At 38.0% G+C, this 20,759-nt stretch overlaps 1 protein-coding gene across 13 annotated transcripts in view; it reads right to left on the bottom strand.

Annotated features, from left to right (window-relative positions):
• The window catches only part of RABGAP1L (RAB GTPase activating protein 1 like), a 722,910-nt gene that overhangs the window by 88,912 nt on the left and 613,239 nt on the right, over window positions 1–20,759 (bottom strand). The window contains exons 1-2 of one of the 13 annotated variants that reach the window (XM_057315477.1): window positions 7,944–8,314; window positions 6,038–6,797 (exon numbers count right to left, since the gene is read on the bottom strand). The exons of the other annotated variants lie outside the window; for them this stretch is intronic. Coding sequence (XP_057171460.1) covers window positions 6,038–6,148 — 111 coding nt within the window. The 5' untranslated portion in view covers window positions 6,149–6,797; window positions 7,944–8,314. Of the gene's footprint in view, window positions 1–6,037; window positions 6,798–7,943; window positions 8,315–20,759 lie in introns of those variants that run through there. 13 annotated transcript variants of the gene reach the window in all.

The raw sequence follows: 20,759 nt of genomic DNA, 5'->3' as shown, positions 1-20,759 counted from the left end.
ATGGAATATCGCCAGAATGTGTACATGCTACATAACAATTAAGAATAAAGAACGTTCAGCTAATAACAATTTTTAAAAATATGGATGAATCAATTGGTCTTATGTTTTATTCTAATCAATATTTGAAATGTATATTCAATGAAGATTTAGAAATAACTATTGATTTCATTGTTTTACCCATCTCTGGCATATGGAATTGCCCGGAATTTTTTTCCCCTAATTTGGCATGCTAGATTAAATCAGTGTGCCAACCCAATAAGGAGGAAGTAATTTCAGAATGCTTACCCTCATGTCCCATTGATAGAACAGATAAACTGTAGCTCCCTGAAAGAGCTTCCTTCCTTTGCCGGACACAGTGCTGCTATTTTGGTATCTGTGAAGAACAAATATCTAGTGGCAAAAGAGCCTAGACATGTGTTAGCCTGGGTAAATAGCTTTTGTTAATGGGCAGTGTTCTAGCCACCGAACACCAAGTTCCTTATAGTGATAGGCGACATAGAATTTCTAGATGTGGCAACTAGTAAAGCCAGGCCATCTTTTCTCCAACACATTCTTCTTCTTTTTTTTTTTTAAAGATGTATTTATTTTAATTTTGAGAAAGAGAGAGAGAAAACGCACATGCAGCAGGGAGGAGGGGAAGAGGGAGAGACTTTCATGCAGACTCCCCGCTGAGTGTGAACCCAACGCAGGGCTTGATCCCATGGCCCCGGGGTCATGACCTAAGCTGAAATGGAGAGTCCAACACCCAACCGACTGAGCCACTCAAGCGCCTCTCCATTACATTTTTGATATCCAACTTTCCAATTCAAGTTGACACAACAATCATATGAATTATATAAAGTAGGAAGCTTATAGTAATTTCCAACTTATCTCAATAATTTTCTCATATAAATCAGCTGCTGCTTCTTCCTGAGTAGTATTATTGTATATATGCATTGCAAGAACTAACCAACATGCGGGGACTAATTTCTTTATCACACTGCCATCATCAAGTGTCTATGAGCAGACACTTGCCAATTTTTCACCTACATTGTTGTAATGCCCTTTAAAAATTTTTCCATGGCCAATGTGGCCCCTGTCAGTCCATTACTTCCAGATTATTGCTGCAATAATCAATACATCTACTTGGCAGATGGTTTGGCTCATATAAATCCCTTCCATTGATTCTGTATTACCTTCCCACCTTCCTGGGGCTCAAACCTAAGACCCTCTGTACCATCTTCAGGGCAGATGGCTTCAAGTTTCCTGTAGGACTGATAGCTTGAGAGTGATTCCCTAATCAAAGTTAATTCACCAGGGTAACCCAATGAGCCCATGTTCTTTCTCCCTCTGACAACCCCCCTCCTTCTTCCCCATCACTATGGTGCCTTATCTACTCAATGCACTCCTTCCTTTAAGCCTTCTCCAGTTTGAACAGCCCTTTCCCTGTTAGAAGGGAGATAATTAGTAAGGGCATTCACTGTGCTAAATACTGTACAAACTATCTCATTTAATCCTTACAGCAATCCAATGAGATAGTACTACTATGTTCCTCAGTTTTCAGATGAGGAAACTGAAATGTAGAGAATTTAGGTAATTTACAAGAAAGCAGATCTAGAACTTAAACTGGACTCTGTACCTTAAAAGCCCCCAAAGCAGTTAACCTCTCGGCCTTGGCACAAGGTGTTCCCCCCAGCTCAGAAAGGTCCTACCCTCTTCTTCTAGTTGGCAAACACCTGGTCAGCATTCAAAGTCTGACAAGTACCCCCCACTTTGGAAGGCTCCTTCCACACTGCTCAATCAGTGGTAATTATTCTTCACTTTGTTCTACCCTCTCGAAGCCAAGTATCACTGCCATAAATATTTATTTTACTTCTCTTTTACTTGTCTGTGAGGTCTTTGGAGGAAGGGATATTCTATTTATACCAGCACATTGCAGTAACCCGAAAATGTCTGTAATGTTACATACTGCCCTAAAAGACATCAGAACGCAAAGTTCCCTTCGTAACCACTCTATAGATTAAAAACCTGAAATAATTCAGAATATAAATTAACACTTAACCTGAAATATTCAAGCTTGACGGTAAGTATGCATTGCTTATTAGGCTTGTTAGCTGTTTAAATCATACATTTTAAATTTAAATACATATTCAAAGCTTCCTGTGGAAGGCATAACAAATATAACAGGTGTGATCTTTTCCCCGTATTTACACTAGTCAGCCATAGAAATAACTGGGAATGGTGGAGGAGGTAGAGAGGAATGCTGGCTAGAAGGCCGTGACTGCGAACAACTTCAGAGAGGGCCTCCCTCAGTTGTTTATTACTCCTTATGTGAGCACCTCAGGTCAGATTTAAAGATACATGTTTTGGAGCGAGAATGGGGGGAGGGTACAACTTTGTCTCAAAATGCAAGCCAGTTAATTTCAGCCAGTGAACAACCAAAGAAAAAGTAATCTGTTAAAGGAAAGCTGGAAAACTGCGTTCAATGAGGCACTTTTCTAAATGTTTCTGGAGCCATTTTGACTATACTAGATTTACACCTTACACACCAATCTATTTATGCTGTAATTAAAAAGTTCTTAAGCTTTACAAGTGGTGACTCTCAACTTTAGTTTATCTTAGTAAGTACAACACTGGCCTAGGTAATTTCTTTTAAGTAATCTCTTTACCAACATGGGATTTGAACTCATGACCTTGAGATCAAGAGTCAAATACTCTACTGCTCTACTTAGTGAGCCATCCAGGAGCCCAGGCAATGTCTTGAGTGGAGGGGGGGGGGGGGGAGAGAGAGGAGTAGAGAGAGAGAGAGAATGACTGAGAAAGAGAGTTATGCTTGACTTTCTTATCTTTTTTTTTTTTTTTTTTTTTTTTTGCCATGATTGTCTAAAGGCACCGGTATAAAGGGATTTGTGATTTTCTTGCATTACTATTCAAAGGATCAACAGGATATAGCCATATTTTTTAAAGTGTAGCTTGAGACATTTCTGAATCAACTTAGTGGAACATAACTAGCCTGCAAACAAAACAAAAAACCTGAATACACCACAAGTAGCAAGAAAAGTATTGTTTAGTTAAATTTTCTTTTTTTTTTTTTTTTTAAGATTTTATTTCTGCATTTGAGACAGAGAGAGAGAGAGAGCACGAGCAGGGGAGAGGCTGAGGGAGACGGAGAAGCAGACTCCCCGCTGAGCTGGGAGCCCAACATGGGCTCGATCCCAAGACCAGGAGACCACAACCTGAGCCAAAGGCAGACGCTTAACCATCTAAGCCACCCATGCACCCCTAGTTAAATTTTCTTTTAGTCTTGTGTGCATAATGGCTTGTATTTTTTTTACCATGAGTTTCCACCAAAAATGTCAGAAAGCCACAGGGCTACTTACAAACAAGAAAACATTCAGTGTCCACACCAAAACCACTGTTCTTAATGGGACTTTTACCATTTGAGGAATCAAGATACCTTCCATTATGAAACAAAGTCCAATTACAGAAAGGTATTTAATTAATCCGGTACTAAGAAACCTTCTAAATACCCTTTGTAATAATCGACCTAAATCCAAAGGATTTTATGTTAGCAAGAATGTAATTTGTTTCCCAGTGCAGTAATGAATCAGATTGAGAAGTAATTTATTTTATACTGTAGGAAATCTGAGTACTTCTTTCACACACTTTAAAAGGTTCATCGCAGACAAAGCAAAAAAATCTAATATGGAATTAAAAGTAAATGATAAATATTTCACCTTAGCACAATTTTAGTATAACTCTTCCACATGAACCAAAACCAAGAATCACCTTCAAAAGACTGTCCCAGTCAATTCTTCGAAAACTTCACATTCGATAAAGAAAACCGTCTACAGAAAGTTGTATAATCAAATTCAACACCCCGACATCTATATTATTTAAACATTTAGTATACAGACCAATATTTTGTGTCTTTATCATACCTCTGAGACTTTCCATATTAATGACCAACTTTCATAGCAAACATGCTCCAGGGTTAGGAGCAGAAGTGTGCTTTGGGGGAGCGGAAGTTGTATCAAGGCACAACACACATCAACATACTGAATATTCATATAATCTACAAATGGAAGTGTTTCCTGATAAGCACATTAATATTAATTCGTTGATTCATTTCCTCTCTGTGCTTCCTGTATATGTGCACACCACACAACGTCCCACACCTGCTGAGCGTGAGATGCTCCCTAGGACCTGGCCAGGTCACCGCCTCCCTCCTCAGTCTCCCATGTCCTCTATATTGTGCCACTTTATAAGTTTTTGTTTCTTCTCTCCTTTGGCATGGAAAATTCCTACAAGCGTTTGAAGACTCAGCTCAGGTCCCTTAAGAGGATTCTGACGGGACCATCAAAAAGAAATGAAATAAAGTTCTGAATTCTTTGGGTAAGTTTTCATGGTGGAATATTGTGAAACTCATGGCTAAAATGAAGTTTAAAAGATTATCCACAACTACTGATGAACTCTCTCTCCTGACTTGGTAAAATATTGTGGTTAACTAAGGACTGGCAATAATATCCACATAACATATATAATTATAAAAATACAAAAAAATGTAAGTTATATATATTAAATAGGACAAGAATGCAAAAGGCTAGATGTCTCTGTATTAACGAACACTTACAGAAGTATATTATGTTGTATTTATTTGGCTTTTGCTTTTTTTTGGTTCAGCTGACTCTTTTAAACTGCATCTATAAAACATCTACAGGGGCACCTGGCTGGCTTAGTCAATAGAGCATTCAACTCTTGATCTCAGGGTCATGAGTTCGAGACACATGTTGGGAATGGAGCCTACGTAAAAAAAAAAAAAGAAGTAGAAGTAGAGTATAATGAATCTCTATATACTCATCTCCCAGTTTCAACAATTACCAACACACAGTCATCTAGCTTCATCCACATCACCAACCCTGCTACTGAATCGTAAATGTTTTTGAATCTTTGCAGACATTTCATCCATAATTATCTTAATATGTATCTCTAAATCATCATTTTAAAACATGATTATAATATTGTTATTGCATAAAAATGAATAACCCTCTTAGTATCATTAAATATCTAATTAGTGGTCAATTATAGATTTTTTTTTATAGTTTGTTCAAATCAGCATCTAAACAATGGCAACAGACTGCATCTACTTAATATAACCCTAAGTCTTTTAAAATCAATTTATGGATCCCCTTTATATTGTTCATTGCAATTTACTGTTTGAAGAACTTGCCATAGTATGTTTTTAAGGTTCCTATGCATTAATGTAGAGAATAGGGTTTCATATTAGCAAGGTAACGGTTCCGATATAGTCTTTCATTCTATTGCTTGTGATGAGTACTATCAAATATAACGAGTAAGAGATTACTATGGCACTGGTTGGGAAAGTTAGTTTAAAAAGTATGGCCCACTGCTATCTTAAACTCGATAGCCATTATAAGGATGACATCTACAGAGAAGAAACAAACATTTGCAAGAACTTCATTTTTCTATTATGCGAGGACATGCACACCAAGACCCTTGGAGAATGGTTTAAAAAATTACGAATATTAAATCCAAATGATAATTGTACTAGAAGTTAATTTCATAATAGTTCTTAGTAATAACATAAGCATTTTGAAAGTTATCTGACTTTTAGACAGTTCAGTACTCCGTGTTGATGTGATAGCCCACTGTTAAAAATGTTACACTTCATACGAATCATGTGCTTAAATGTAGGTAACCTTCACCTAATAATCATATACAGACACACAAGGCAAACACATGGGACAAAGTGATATTTGCCACTATAAAACTCCTCTGACCCTCACCACACATGAAAGTATTAACCTAAGTTTTACTCCTAAAGCACTTTAAAATGCACTACTAAACATATAATAATGTTTAGTGAGGTAAACACGTCATTCAAAACCTGTAGAGCTTTTTGTCGCCTGAACACAAAGCCAAAAGCAAGATCTCCATTTTAATTCCCAGGAAGTTTTTCTCCGTTGCTATAGGAATACAGCTATCGTGTGAGGAAAAAAGAAAACAGCCCCGGAGTAGTGTGCGAGGCAGCACCTACCATAGACCTGGGCTTGCTGATGGCCACCAGACTAGAGAGGAAGTCTTCATCGTGCAGCTGGCTGAAAACATGGGCGTCATAGGCCACCATAATGGAGATTTCTTCCATCATCTTGCCAGCTGGCCTTTCCACAGCACCAGCTGCTACCCCAGCGCCAGACCAGACTATCCAAGGAAAAATCCTACTGCAGCTCAGTGCCAATGCCCACACCCACCTGAGTTTGAGGGGGCGGAGTATCAAAAACCCAGAAGGAAAAAGAGAAAAAGAAAAAAGAAAAAAAAGCAGCTGCTATCACAGGCTTGTCTGACAATTCACCCCCAGCAGAAAACTAGGGGAGGTCTCTTATCTGTGGAGGAAGTATACACTATAAACACCTTCTGCATTCTTAACCCAGCAGCTGGAAAGTTCGGTTTGGGGAAATCTTCTTTCAGCTTCAAACAGAAATAAAGGAAAGTTTTCTAACTGGAAATATCCTATAGCAAAAACAAACAAAACAAAACAAAGGCCCCCAAACTGATGTATGTTATGTTCTTGGTAATTAGAAACTTTTAAAGTTTATCTTCTTACTTCAGTATTATTTATATCAAGATTCTTCTTCTTGGAGGAGAAGTGGATTTTCTTATGGCTTATTTTTGCACATTCACAGAAAATAAATAGATGACAACCTTTAGTTTTTCAGAATTTCTAGAATTCTCGGTGCAGTTAAAAATTATCTCCTGAAGTATGAAAAAAGGAGATTCTTTTTCACCTCTGATTATTTCTGTTAAAAAAAAGAAAGGACCAAAATATAAAAATGAAACAGGGACTGTAATATCAATTAATTATCACTTCCCCTTCTCCCACCAAAAAACACACAAATATTTTAAATAAAATTCTTGATTTTGGGAACTTTGTTTTCTGTTGTTATTCAGAAAGCAACACAAAGGTCTCATTTCTAAACTTACGGTTTTTTCTCCCAAAGATAAAAGTTCTTTTTATTAAGCTTAGAGGTTTCTTTTAATTATCCATATTAGCAGATAGTCACGAACTGCTGGTGTCTTAGCCATCAGCAGTGTCTTACAGTTGGAGACCGCGAATGAATCTCAATATGCCCTAATGAAAAATTTGAAAGCTGCCCATAATTATCATCACAAGGTTGCCTAAATTACCAGGAAATATAACATATGCTAATTCCATGGGAAAAGTATTAAGCAAATAAAAAGGGAGGAAAAGAAATGAAACTCCTCCAAAAGTTGTTTTTCCAAAATTTCTAATTAAGCTATTATCTTCTCTGCTTTTTATAGATTATGACATTACAGCACCATGAGAAATACTATTTGTTAGAATTAGAAATCAATTTGGCAATGTTTGTGTATAATCAAATACAGATACTGGTTGGAATTTTTAGCCCTAATTACCAATAGCATTGTTATGTTGTTTACTTGTTTGCTTTTCAAAGGACAAAACTTAGAATGAGATTCATGGTGTCTATTTTTCCTTATTTTCCTTAAGTATCTTCACCTAGATTAACATGATTACTTAAATAGCACCTTGTTCCATTTAAATATGATTAGGAGAGTTTTGCAATTGCTATAGCATTCTAGATTACACACACACGCACACACGGAAGGAGAAAAACACCTTATTGCTAGGAAACAGAAGCAAGTCTAATAGGCTTATTTTAACAGAAAATGCAATACTTTCAACAAACCTTCAAGATTAAAACAGCTTCAAACTGTGCTTGACCCTTGTAGAGGCCAGTAAAGCATTTTTACTTCATTTTTTGCTCCAATACAGCTTTGTCTCTTAAGCTTTATTTTTGTTAAAAAGTTTCCCAGCATACTTATCCTAATGCTGACGAACCAGGTAAAAAAATTAAACGGTAATCAAGAGACAAGGTTTCATAAAGCGTCCAGGCAGTTCATACCTTTTAAATTCCTTTTTATCTTTTCAGAAGTACTGTAAAAGATACTGAGAACCTCTTCACGCATTCACTAGTACCAGAAGGTTTCAGGTTTCCCTTGCAGCACCATTTTCTAGATGGGAAAGCAATTCCTCTTGCTTTCATGTTTTTCTTTGCTGCAGTGACTCAGTGCTTCTACCCTGATACCTGAATAAGGTGCACGGACAAAGACACCTGTTGTGGAAGGTAAAGAAACTACTTCCCATAATGCCTTACTCCCTGCTGGCAACCGCCCAGGGGCAAACAAGAATTGTAAACCGCATTCGAGCAGTTGCCTATGCACCCCGGGAGAGCAATTCAGTGTAACAATGGGTAATCTTCTGGGTTAAGAAGAACACTCATAACCCGAGGAAAAAAAAAAAAAGGACCAGAAAAACAATACCAAATAGTTTAGGTGCTGTGTATTAAACTCATAAAACATTTAGGGATCAGGGCTGTGAAGAGTACAAAACAATTTTAGAAACATAATCAAAGGCTGTGAAGATAACTTTTAAAATTACATAAACAGAAGCTAACGACTTTAAATAATGCAGTCCTTTTCGAATTCCACATAGGTTCTCAGGTAAACAATTAGGTATTTTTTAAAGCTTCTGATTTATTACCTACAAAAGATTGTTCTAAGTAGTCACAGCCACTAGAATTATTAATAACATTTCATTTCTAAATCTAAGAGGTCCTCTATCAAAGCCACAACGCATGCATTTTCTAAAGCAAGGGTTCCCTAAGTTAGACTTGCACCTTTTATTTTTGTCACCCTTACAAGGGTCCTCCATACATGACTTTCAGAGTCTGGGCAGGAAAAATTCCAATGTTTCTTTTCTCTTACAATTAAATGTATACTTGTGCTCCCAACAGAAAGCATACTTTTTGAAAACCAATGATCTATTTAAAAACCTGTCTTTGAACGGGCCTTTTCTTTTCTTAAGACCTTTTCTCCAGTCTCAGAAATAGCAGCTACAATACCCTCCACAAACTTCAGGAGCCCAGTTACAGTCATGTTTACGAACAGTCCTCTACTCCCTTGCAAGACATCTTCCTCTTTTGCCTTTTCCCCTGTGCGTTGATCCCACGGATCTCCTAAGATTGTTTCCACCTGAGTTTCTGCAGTCCTCTACTTCCCACCACGCAGCAACACTGAAGAAAGGCGGGGGGTGGGGGGCGGGGACTACCTGAGATCAAGGGGGTGTAGCGGCATTTGCTGCTAAAATTTACCAGGAGAGGATTGTATATCCAACCGGCAGCAGAAACCAGGCGTCAGTGGTAACCAATAGATGGTCGCCAGTTCAAGCAGGAACTAGCTAGCTGTCTGTCCCAGGGCAAGTCATTCAACCTCCCAGGGTTTCAATTTCCTCATGGTCATGTAAATTGAGAGGGATGGACTAGATCTGAGGTTTTCCCGTGCGCTCTGCAAAGAGTCCAAAGCTTAAGTATCCAATTTCCCTCCACTAAACAGGCTTACTGGGGGGTTTGAAGGTGGAAATACCTTTTTAATCTCTATCAGAATAAAAAATAAAGGGTAACATTAATCCCAGATGTTAAGAAAGTCGGGGTTGCTATAATGTGTCCCAACAAAGGCAGTTTACTTTGTACCCTACTTTGGATGTTCTAATGTCAACTCTTTCGCCTAGGAAGAGGATTCGATGACAGCGGTGATACCTTTTATTAGTTACTCTTTAGAGCCTTTTCAGTTGAGAGGCCAACCTGGCTACAAAAGAATGTGTAAAAGCCTGTCCAGATCTCATTAAAATAAGAAAATTTTAATGAATAAAAGATCTTTAATGATTTTTAAGTGCCATTTTAACGTTTTACGGAGAAAGATTTTACTCTGGTAGCTGATTTTGTTCCAACAATTACTCTTCTAGGATTATTACTTTTTAACAACAACATACCTGGGTCACACTGACTTTGAGTCTAATAAACCATTCCTGGCCTTCAGAGAACATCTGTTCTCACGTGCCAAACGTAGGTACGGCCAAAACAAAAAATCAAGAAAAACCCGAATAAGATGTGAACATTTTTTAATTTCGGTGTTCTCCCCAAATGCAGCAAAGCAAAGTAGCTTTATGATGGGAGCGGTATTCAAATCAGAGGAGCAAATATGTTAAAAACAGATGGCCAGTCTTTAAAAAGAGCCACCAGAGTGGCTGCAAAGACCCTTTCCCCCTGCCTCAGGTTCTGCTTGTTGAACTTATCACAACAGCCACGAAGTCAGGGTAAGATGGAAAGGAGGAGAAAGCACCAGAGCAGCAATGTGGTCTCAAGGGTAGAGGGTCTTCTGCGCCCCCCACATGCACAGGTGGAGCCCTCTAGATACTTTCCCTGCCTCCCGGTGATGCTTGTCTAGTCATTCCTGAATCAGCATCAACATTCACGAAGTGGACGTGACTCAGTTTCAGGAGATCTTCACAAAATATTCATGGTATTGACATAAACAACATAAGAAAGACAAAATTCTACAAGTTCTTTCTTAATCACAGAAAACCAATTGGCCAAGTAGGTTTCACACTTAGGAGCGCGCATTGTAAAACCCAGGTGCCCTGAGCAGGGGAACAAAAGATAAAAGGAGAATGAGAAATCACAGAAGTATCAATAGAAGAAAGCTTTTCAGAGTATTTTGGACTTCAGAACAGTCCAGTGACACATACTGAGTTTTTACAAAGGGAAAAGAACAAAAAGTAAAAGATAAATAAGCAAAATCTTAGTTTTCTTTAAACAATCATGCAAAGGTAAATAAAGAAAACCATTATTCTTGTGTCAAATTCCAGGCATTCAGCTCATTATCTTTCCTGTCTTTCCTAGCAATTGCGAGGCAAATTCAAAACTCCAGAAAGCATAGATTCTTAAGGGAAAAAAAAAAATCCCCATAGTTAAAGAAAGGAAAAACCAGTGGGGCCTAAAATACTTGCCTAACAGCTACACTGGGTATCCTTACTTCCTCATTCGGATCTCACTGCAAAGAATGTGGGTGAGGGAGAGTCCAGACTGTGAGTCTGCAACTCTCTAACAATCAGCTTTTTACCTCATTTGTAACTCTAAAATCCAAAGGCCACTGTTAAACACAAGACAACAGGCCCAAAATGGAGTCACTTTTGTGAAGCCCCATGTTACCGACCAGACTTCATGCCAGTTTGGGCCCTCCTAGAAATGGAATCTTACGCCAGTCATTCAGAAATCGCGGGATCAGCACTAGCTGGGTAATGTGCCTGACAGACCCCTCTGAAATAATCAACCTGCTTTTTTGCCTACTGTAACTTCTTTGCTCCTGCTCCCTTCTGCCTACGAAAGTCTTTGGTACAACTCCTCAGAGCTCCTTTCTGTCTGCCAGATTGGACGCTGCTCGGGTCATAAATCACTGGAGAAAGCCAGGAAGATCTTTCAAATTTACTCAAATTTTGTTTTTTAACACGACACGTTCACTTAAACTTTACCTAACCAAAAATAAGTGCTTCCAGTGTTGTAAGCATTCACTGGTATTTGCTCAGGACGGTTTCAGACACATCTAAAAATATGTGCAATGCATCATCTTGTCTCATTTTGAGCAGAATACACAACTCATTTGTAATTACAAATAACTTTACCTTAATTTTTAAAATTCAAATTTTTTTAAATTTAAAAAAACGTTCTAAATTTTAATAAAGTTTTACTAACCACCAAATCAAACCATTCCACAAGGATAATATTTCAGATTTTTTTTTCTTTTTTTGTTTTTACCAAGATCAGAAGGTAGTTTTAGTTTTAGGGAACAGCAAAAAAATATGAACTAGTTTTATTTACGTGTTCATTTGTTTCAAGTTCTTCCTGCAGGGCTGGTGACTCCTGCCTGGATAAGTCCCTTTCCAATGGGCCCTCAGGTCCCCGCAGTAGGTCACATACAGACAGCTGGCATGGGGGACTTGATGGTCACCAGGGGGAGGCGGGTGGGGGCGGTGGGTTGAATAGGTGATGGGGATTAAGGAGGCACTTGTGATGAGCACCAGGTGATGGATGGAAGTGCTGAATCACTGTATCGTACACCTGAAACTAATATTACACTGTTAACAAGAATTTAAAAACGAAAAACAACAACAAAAAACCAACTTGATGAATCTGCTGCTATGTGAATTATATCTCAATTTAAAAAACTCAACAGCATTTGCTAAATGCTTGTATTGTGCATGGGAGTGGGGGGGCTTACAAAATTTTTAATATAGTAACATATAATCTAGGTATAATAATGACTAATAGGGGCGCCTGGGTGGCTCAGTTGGTTAAGTGTCCAACTCTTGATCTCATGTCAGGTCTTGATCTCAGGGTTCTGAGTTCAAGCTCCACCCAGTGTAAAGCCCTGCTTAAAACACACACACACAAATAATAACTAATATATCCTTAAAAAGTCTTTTTAATAATAATAGGAACTAATATGTAGTAAGCATTTACTATGTCCTAGACATAGAATCTCATTTAATCTTCCCAATAAGTCAATGAACTAGGAACTATAATTATCCCTTCTTCTCCACTAAAGTGTGAAGAAGTTTAGTGATTTGACTCAATTATCACAATTAGGAATGGTGCTGATAAGATTCAAAAACCAGGGTGTCTGGCTCCAAAAAGCATGCCCTTCATCACTAAAGGACAATAAGGAAAGCAAGCTAACATAAACTGAGAATCAGCCATGTGCCGACAATACTGCTTTCCAAACACTGATATCTGCCCCCCCCCCAGAATACAATACTCTATGTTTGTCAAGTAATGCAATCGTAAGTGACTTTAGGATTATAATAGTATGAAGTCTGCACATAGGAAAACCTTCATGGAAAAGACGGATTGGATTTGGATAGGAAAGTGAAATAATTTTTTACAGGGAAAATAAGCCTGGTCACAGTGCTGATCTGATACTGGTGGGGTACAGGAGGAGATAAGGTTTCAAAGACAGATTTGAATTGGCCTGTGGTAGGTTTCAAATACCAGGTCAACAAATTTGGAAAATACGGTGTATAGGCCAAGGGCAGTCATTGAAAACTATGAAGTTTTTGCCTTTCTGGCCTCCATTTTTGTCATTAGAGGAAGGACCTATAGTATAATGCTTAACACATGGGCTTCAGAGTTCAGAATAACCTGGGGTCACATCTGACTCTGCCACATACTAGCTGTGTGACAACAAGCAAATTATATAAACTGTCTTACCCTTGGTTTTTGGCATCCATACAATGAGAAAATAATAACAATGCTGCTACTATGAGGGATAATAAGATAATGCACATAAAATCCCTTAGTAAGCTGCCTGGCTCTAGAAAGCATTTGGTAAATGTTGCTGTTATTATCAATATTAATAAAAATGATGTCTGCAGGGACACGATCATTTGCTAAACACCAAAGAGAAGATGGAACTGTAACTTTCAGAACTGAGGTGGGGGGTAGGGTGGTAAGCTCACTATCCGAGAACACAATGTCTCCATTTTCTATTTCCTTATCCAATTAATAAAAATCCAGGAGAAAGAAACAGATGATGTCACACAACTCTAATCCTCCACCAGTTTTCCCTAAGCAATTAAATGTTTTTAGATGTTGCTTTATTTGGGAGCAATTTGGTAATTTACATGTGTCCTTCTGTCAGAAATCACTGAGACAGGTTAAAGGACGTGAAAGATTGATAATGTGTGTGTGTGTGTGTGTGTGTGTGTGTAGTCTCCTGTACTTCACCACCCTCTCCAGTTCCTGACAATGCAGACAGAGTTTAATCAATTACCTCTTATTAAATTAAGCAATTGTGACAAGAACAGGGAACAAAGAGAGCATTTGTTGTATACCGATATTCATCTGTTGTAACCTGATCAACAAAACACTGTTACTATGGGCTAACATGTGGAAATACATAATCCCTCTTTATAATTGTATTATAATAAGATTTTCCATTGTTCGTTGGTATCTTAGAGTCAAAAGAAATATCCTATACAATGGTTTAGAGTACAGCTTATCTGGAAGCTTAGAACTGACCAATGAAACTGTTAAATGCATTTCATTTCAAAGAGATCAGCTGCGTTTGATGAGGAGTGAAGGGGGAGGGAAGAGAGAAGTAACACATTATTTAACATCTACCATGCTGGGATGGAGCGACACTCCCCTAATTTTTACAACCATACTATGAAGCTGGTTTTACTATCCCCATTTTACAGAAACTCTTCTGCCCTATGGGTTTAAGTAATTTAAGGTCACATTGCTAGTAAACGAGAGCCATGATTAAAACTGAAAGCGATTACAAAAGCTTTGTGTCTCCCCAACCCCCAACAGGTTTATCGTAAGAGGAATTCAAGAGAGAAGAAAGTAAACTCTAATTGAAGATTCTGAAATAGAAGCTTTACAATTTTCAAAGCTGGACTTTGTATCTCTCTTCTCTTAGTATTTTGCTTTTAAGTTTTTTTTAAGCAAGCTCTATGCCCAACATGGGGCTCAATCTCAGGACCCTGAGATCAAGGGTCACATGTTCCACTGACTGAGGCAGCCAGGCGTCCCCCTCTTAGTATTTTGCTTTTAATATTATATCACTGTATATTGAAAACATGAAGTAAAAATTCATTTTGCATCTAACAGTATTATATATAAGGCATTTGCAAATAGAAAACCGAGGACAACTACTGACAAGTGTAACGCACATATCAACAGTCTGCTGCAATACAAAATATTGTGTGGATGAAGCAGCATTCCTTGAATGACCTGTCAACAGCAGCTTCTCCGTTGTTAAAACTTCGCTTTTTGTTTGCTTTAAGAGCAAGAGTAAATTGCTTAATGGGTTAACAGAAAAGTAATAAAAAGGTCTTAATGTTTTTTTAACAGTGGTCTTAGTAGGAGTGGTAGCAATTTCATTCACTTCAACAAGAATTTATTTATTTTTATTTTTTTTAAGATTTTATTTTTAAGTAATCTCTACACCTAATGTGGGGCTTGAATTTACAATCCTGAGATGAAGAGTCAGTCATATGCTCTACCTACCGAGCCAGCTAGGTGACCCGAGAATTTATTTTTTTTACGTTCAATCTAAGATATTTTCTGGGGCGCCTGGGTAGCGCAGTCGTTAAAGCGTCTGCCTTTGGCTCAGGGCGTGATCCTGGCATTCCGGGATCGAGTCCCACATCGGGCTTCTCCGCTGGGAGCCTGCTTCTTCCTCTCCCACTCCCCCTGCTTGTGTTCCCTCTCTCGCTGGCTGTCTCTCTGTCACATAAATAAATAAAATCTTAAAAATAAAATATTTTCCCAAAAGGTGGTCATTTCAGGGTTAAGAACTATCATAAAGTACCATCATAAAGAATATTTCTCCAATATCATGATTTTTATTTTTTATCTAAAAACAGCTAACATCCTTAGTGTTACTCATTCAAGAGAGTAGGAAGTTAGAGAGAATATTAGTGCCTACATAGCTGCCCAAGGGTTTACTTTCAGTTACGAATTCTAAGGACCACTTTAGGCCTAAGGACATACATAGTTTCCGATGCACCCTTATTTAAAACTGGCCCATTGCCGGCTCAGTTCGTTGAGCATCCCACTCTGGGTTTCTGCTCAGGTCATGATCTCAGGGTCGTCAGACTGAGTCTCGCGTTAGGCTCCATGCTCAGTGTGGAGTCTGCTGGAGATTCTCTCCCCTCCTCTCCCTCTCTGTTACTCCCCCCATACTGGCTTGCCTGCGAACTTGTATGCACGCACGTTCTCTCTCTCTCTCTCTCTGTCAAACACACAAGCAAACAAACTTAAAAAAAAGAAAGTCCCTTTGAGGGGCACCTGGCTGGCTCAGCAGGTGGAATGCGTGACTCCTGGTGTTGGGGTTGTAGGCTCCAGCCCTCCATTGGGTGTCAAGATTACTTGAAAATAAAATCTTTAAAAAATAAAAATGTCCATTTGGGACAACTTAGCATGCATTTGTGGAGAATTTGAAGTATGCAACATTATATGAGATTATGATTTATAATACTAAATGACCAAGCTGACACTAGAGCAGTGTAAATATGCTGGCAAATCCGCATAAATGATCAGACTGTAAAACTGAATACAAATGTATGTTAAATATTGGTTTGTGGGTAATTTTAATTTATGTAAATAATAACGCCTTTTGCTTTTGCTAATGGCCACCTAGTTGTCTGACACTTTACTACTTACTAGTATCTGTACTCCAAAGAGCACAAAAACAGGGAATGAAGGAAAAACTCAAGTGATTAATTGGTGGGTATTATTTCTAATCATCTCTGTCAAAGGACTCCGCTAGAAAAAAAGTTAAAATTAAGAGCTAAAATAAGTAAGTTTCATTATTTGAAAATTTCCATATTTGAAAATTAGATGTTTTATCCACACTTTCTATTTCCTATTCCCATGTATAAAGGAGAGCTGTCTAAAGGAATGTTATAGGAAAATGCCCCATGAGGCTGACTAAATAAAAAAATTAACGTTAAGCAAGCAGTTCTGGTATTAAACTTTATAAAGAATAAAATGAATTTTTCCATTATCTGCACTTGGAACACAGAATGGAAGCATTAGTAACTGGCTGCCTTTATTAACTATTTTATTCACTATTAACAAAACTTGTGAATTGCCTCTTACTCTTAAGCCAGTCTTTAAATTTCAACAGTAACATTTTTTTTCCTTTCCCTTCTTTCCATTCTATCTCCCTCATACATATCTCTTTTAAAATATTATTTTTGTCCTAAACTATTTGATTCTTTAGCGCATAATAATGTATTTACATCAGATAACTTACTAAGTATACACCTTTATATACATTTTTAAACTTAACTCCAGTCATTCTACATTGTTCTCTCTATACAAGGGTTGACAATATAAATGAGATATGAACACAGTACATGATCTTACAGATCTTACAGATGAGCCCTATATCAGCCGATTGCAGATAATTGTATTATAGTTATGCATCTACTACTATAGTTGTTCTCTCTATACAAGGGTTGACAATATAAATGAGATATGAACACAGTACAAGATCTTACAGATCTTACAGATGAGCCCTATATCAGCCGATTGCAGATAATTGTTTTATTATAGTTATGCATCTACCAGTAATTCAGTATTGCTAGGGGAAAAAAAAGCACCTTTATTTTATGTTAGGGTAATATCTTAATGAAAATATTCCATTTAAAAAAATCCCACTGATATGTATAGGGTAATTAGCCATTGTGCAAGATGATATCCCAGGAGTTCTTTCCTGCGAAAGAAAATAGCTATAAATTTGTCCAAAGCCTCCATAAGAAAAAATTGTAAAGCAGGCATTTTGTAAAGGAGCTTCGTTCCAAGACAAAAGTCTCTTTGAAATCACACAGTTTCTCCTTAATGCAGACTGCCTTAGCACTATTAATATAAATTCCCCGTGTTCTTTTTATTATTAATGTATTTGTACAAGTGGTCTCTAGCTTCACAACACCGCAGAATACCAAGGAAGCAGTAAACGAATTTACTGGTGTTTTGTTTGTACCCCAGGGCAGTTGAACAGAAGCAAAGGGAAGGACATGGTCTGAGATTTGGATAATAATAAAACTCTGTATATGTCATATGGGGAAGACTTAAACCGCTGGCAAGTGAACACACGGAGGCTGAGTGACAGGAGTCCGATGGGACCTTGCAATGTGACAGCAACCACTTCCCACCCCAAAGCCCTTAGCTTACATGACTCTTCCAACATACTCTGGGTCAGATAAGCAAAAAATAAAACCATTATAGGTAATATCATTATCCTTACTTCCCTCTCCTAAAACCTTAATGTATTTCCTCTAAAAAGAAAATAGCTTCCTCCACATTAAAAAACAGTATTGTAGAATTCTATATCCAATGACTAGAAACCGTTTCTTGGGGCGCCTGGGTGGCACAGCGGTTAAGCGTCTGCCTTCGGCTCAGGGCGTGATCCCGGCGTTCTGGGATCGAGCCCCACATCAGGCTCCTCTGCTGTGAGCCTGCTTCTTCCTCTCCCGCTCCCCCTGCTTGTGTTCCCTCTCTCGCTGGCTGTCTCTATCTCTGTCGAATGAATAAATAAAATAAAATAAATCTTTAAAAAAAAAAAAAAAAAAAAAGAAACCGTTTCTTTTCCCAGCATATATCACTGACAAGGTACTACGTTGAAAAAAAGTAACTAAAGCAAACGATGAACATAAAACAATGTTACTAAGAGTCTGAAGGGAGGAAAGAGACGTTTTCGTTAATTTTATCGTATTTTTTGTTTTGTTTTTACTACAAAAAGCCCGTATATAAATTACAAAAAAGATGCAGAAATTAGAAGAAACTCAAAGTGAAACAACTTCCTCTTGGTTTTAATGGTCAATAAAGAAATACATAGATTTAAAATAAATAAGTCTTTTAATAAGCCTTTACTAGATATAGGTTAGTAGTTATTTTGGCAGTTGCTAAGCAACATTCTCTTCTGTAGGGCTAAAGCACATGCAATTAACAGGTTTTCAGAAAAAGATAAATTAAATGCAAAATTAGGGAATAGTATTTGAAAAGCAAAAAGGAAAAAGTATTAACTTTTTCAACAGACAGTAACAGAGATTTAGTGACTTCTGCAATAGTGGTTACACATTTTGTTTTCCACTGGCACCAAATGAGATGTTACTTCAGTACATTAGCATTTTAACTTTATTTAAATGGTGATCATTATACTCACCTCTACACTCAACAGCCTGTTTATTTTGAATATCTCAAATTCAATCAGACCAGTATGCTCCAATTACTGCTACTAACAGTGATCTCTATAGATCTCCTTCTCCGCCAGTATTTCCCTCAAATCCCCAGTTTCAGGGTAATCACAGCCCTGGTTTGTATTTTTAAAAATATTTATCTTACTGTGACATGAAATTAGTAAAGCTACAGCTTCATGATGCTGCTTAAGCTATTAGATCCCTGAAAAACTTGTTCTCTGATGTGAACATTTTGTTTTTAATTTTAAGTAGGCTCCAGGCCCAATGTGGGACTCAAACGCACAACCTTGAGATTAAGATCCCATGCTCGAGGTGCCTGCGTGCTGCATCTGACCCATGGTTTCAGCTCAGGTCATGATCTGGGGTTGTGACACAGAACCCTCTGTTGGGCCCTGTGTCAGCTTAGAGTCTGTTTCAGATTCTCTCTCCCTCTGCCCCTCCCACTTGTGTGTGCATGCTCTCTCGCTAAAAAATAAATATTAAAAAAAAAAAAAAAAAAGAGTCGCATACTCTACGCACTGAGCCAGCCAGGCACCCCTGATGCGCACATTTTGTAATAACTCTTTTTACAGATCTTACTATATCAACTCAGTGACTAAAGAGGAATACCTTTTAATCCATTGGGAATAATAACGGAAACTTTTTTAAAAAGGAAAAAGGCAAATAACTGAATGGAAAATTACTGTAGAATTTCAACTGTTGTGGGGCGAAGAAAAGATAGGAAATGGAATGCAATTCTATCGTTTCGAGGATTCAAGGGAAAATTTCCCTCCCTATTGCTGTACTTTTCCCCTTCCTCCTTTTTAATATTATGTCGCAAGTTGTATAAATGGGGGAGGGCCGTGACTGCCAATCCCCTTGTTCACAAAATCAATTCCTCCCTGGATTTTCTTAGTCTACCCTGAGCAAGCCTGACGCAGGGGCTAGGAGAGTCTGCTTTCATCAATGAGCTAAGGAAAAGAACCTACAAAGGTGAAGTGCCTTACGTCTGGGTGGCAGTCATGCCTTACTTACATTGGCTCTACAACCAAACACCTGTGATCTTAGACAGGCAGCTTCTTATTTTATTTTAAAAGGACAGCTTTGGACTAAACGGTTGGTAGAGTCTACCTCAGTTGAACATCCATAACTCCACCTTGAAGCGTACGATTATAAGGAATTATAATCTATTAAATAATTACTCCATCTTTAAACCTGCCTGGACGGGACACTTAATACCAGCTAGTAGGATCTTTTGAGTACTTTCTCCTTCTGTTTTTGATAGTTTGCCTCAAGACCAAACTCAAGAATCTACCGCGAAAATCTAATTGTCCAGATAAAAGTAAAAGGCCAAGAAAAATGCCAAAAGTCAGCAAGCAGTTTGTAATGATATGCATGGCTAAGACATGAATTTTAGTGACCTCTATTTTGTTTTCAACAGCTACCAGAATTAAACATGAGCAGACACTCCAAATTGTAAAACTCTCTATTGAGTCATACATAGAAAAATTTCTTAAATACGGCACTGTTAACATTTGGGGACGAATAATTTTTTCTTTTTCTTTTTCTTTTTTTTTTTTTTAAAGATTTTATTTATGTGACAGAGAGACAGCCAGCGAGAGAGGGAACACAGCAGGGGAGTGGGAGAGGAAGAAGCAGGCTCCCAGCGGAGGAGCCCGATGTGGGACTCAATCCCGGCACGCCGGGATCACGCCCTGAGCCGAAGGCAGATGCTTTAACAACTGCGCTACCCAGGCGCCCCTGGGGACGAATAATTTTTTCTTGTAGAACGCTGTCCTATGAATTTTAAGATGTTTTGCACCCTCACTGGCCTCTACACAGGAGATATTGGTAGTACCCATCCCCCAAGGTTGCAGCAACTCCAAAGTTTTTAGACCTTGCCAAATGTCCCCTGGGGAGGGGGGGGAACTATCCTAAACTGAGAACCATGAATACAAATCTATATCTATAAATTAAAATTATGGAAAGGGGTTATTTTTAAATCCCAAACTGACCTCCAACCATTAGACTTTTTAAAATAATTTCTATGATTTCAGGCCCTACTGATATTGTCTCAAACCCTATTGAAAATTACCAATAAATGAGTCATTCATTAATATCTGTGAAGAACTTTCTT

The sequence above is a fragment of the Ursus arctos genome, unplaced genomic scaffold (assembly GCF_023065955.2).
Source record: "Ursus arctos isolate Adak ecotype North America unplaced genomic scaffold, UrsArc2.0 scaffold_2, whole genome shotgun sequence".
NCBI lineage: Eukaryota > Metazoa > Chordata > Mammalia > Carnivora > Ursidae > Ursus > Ursus arctos.
This window is presented reverse-complemented; position numbering and strand designations above follow the sequence as displayed.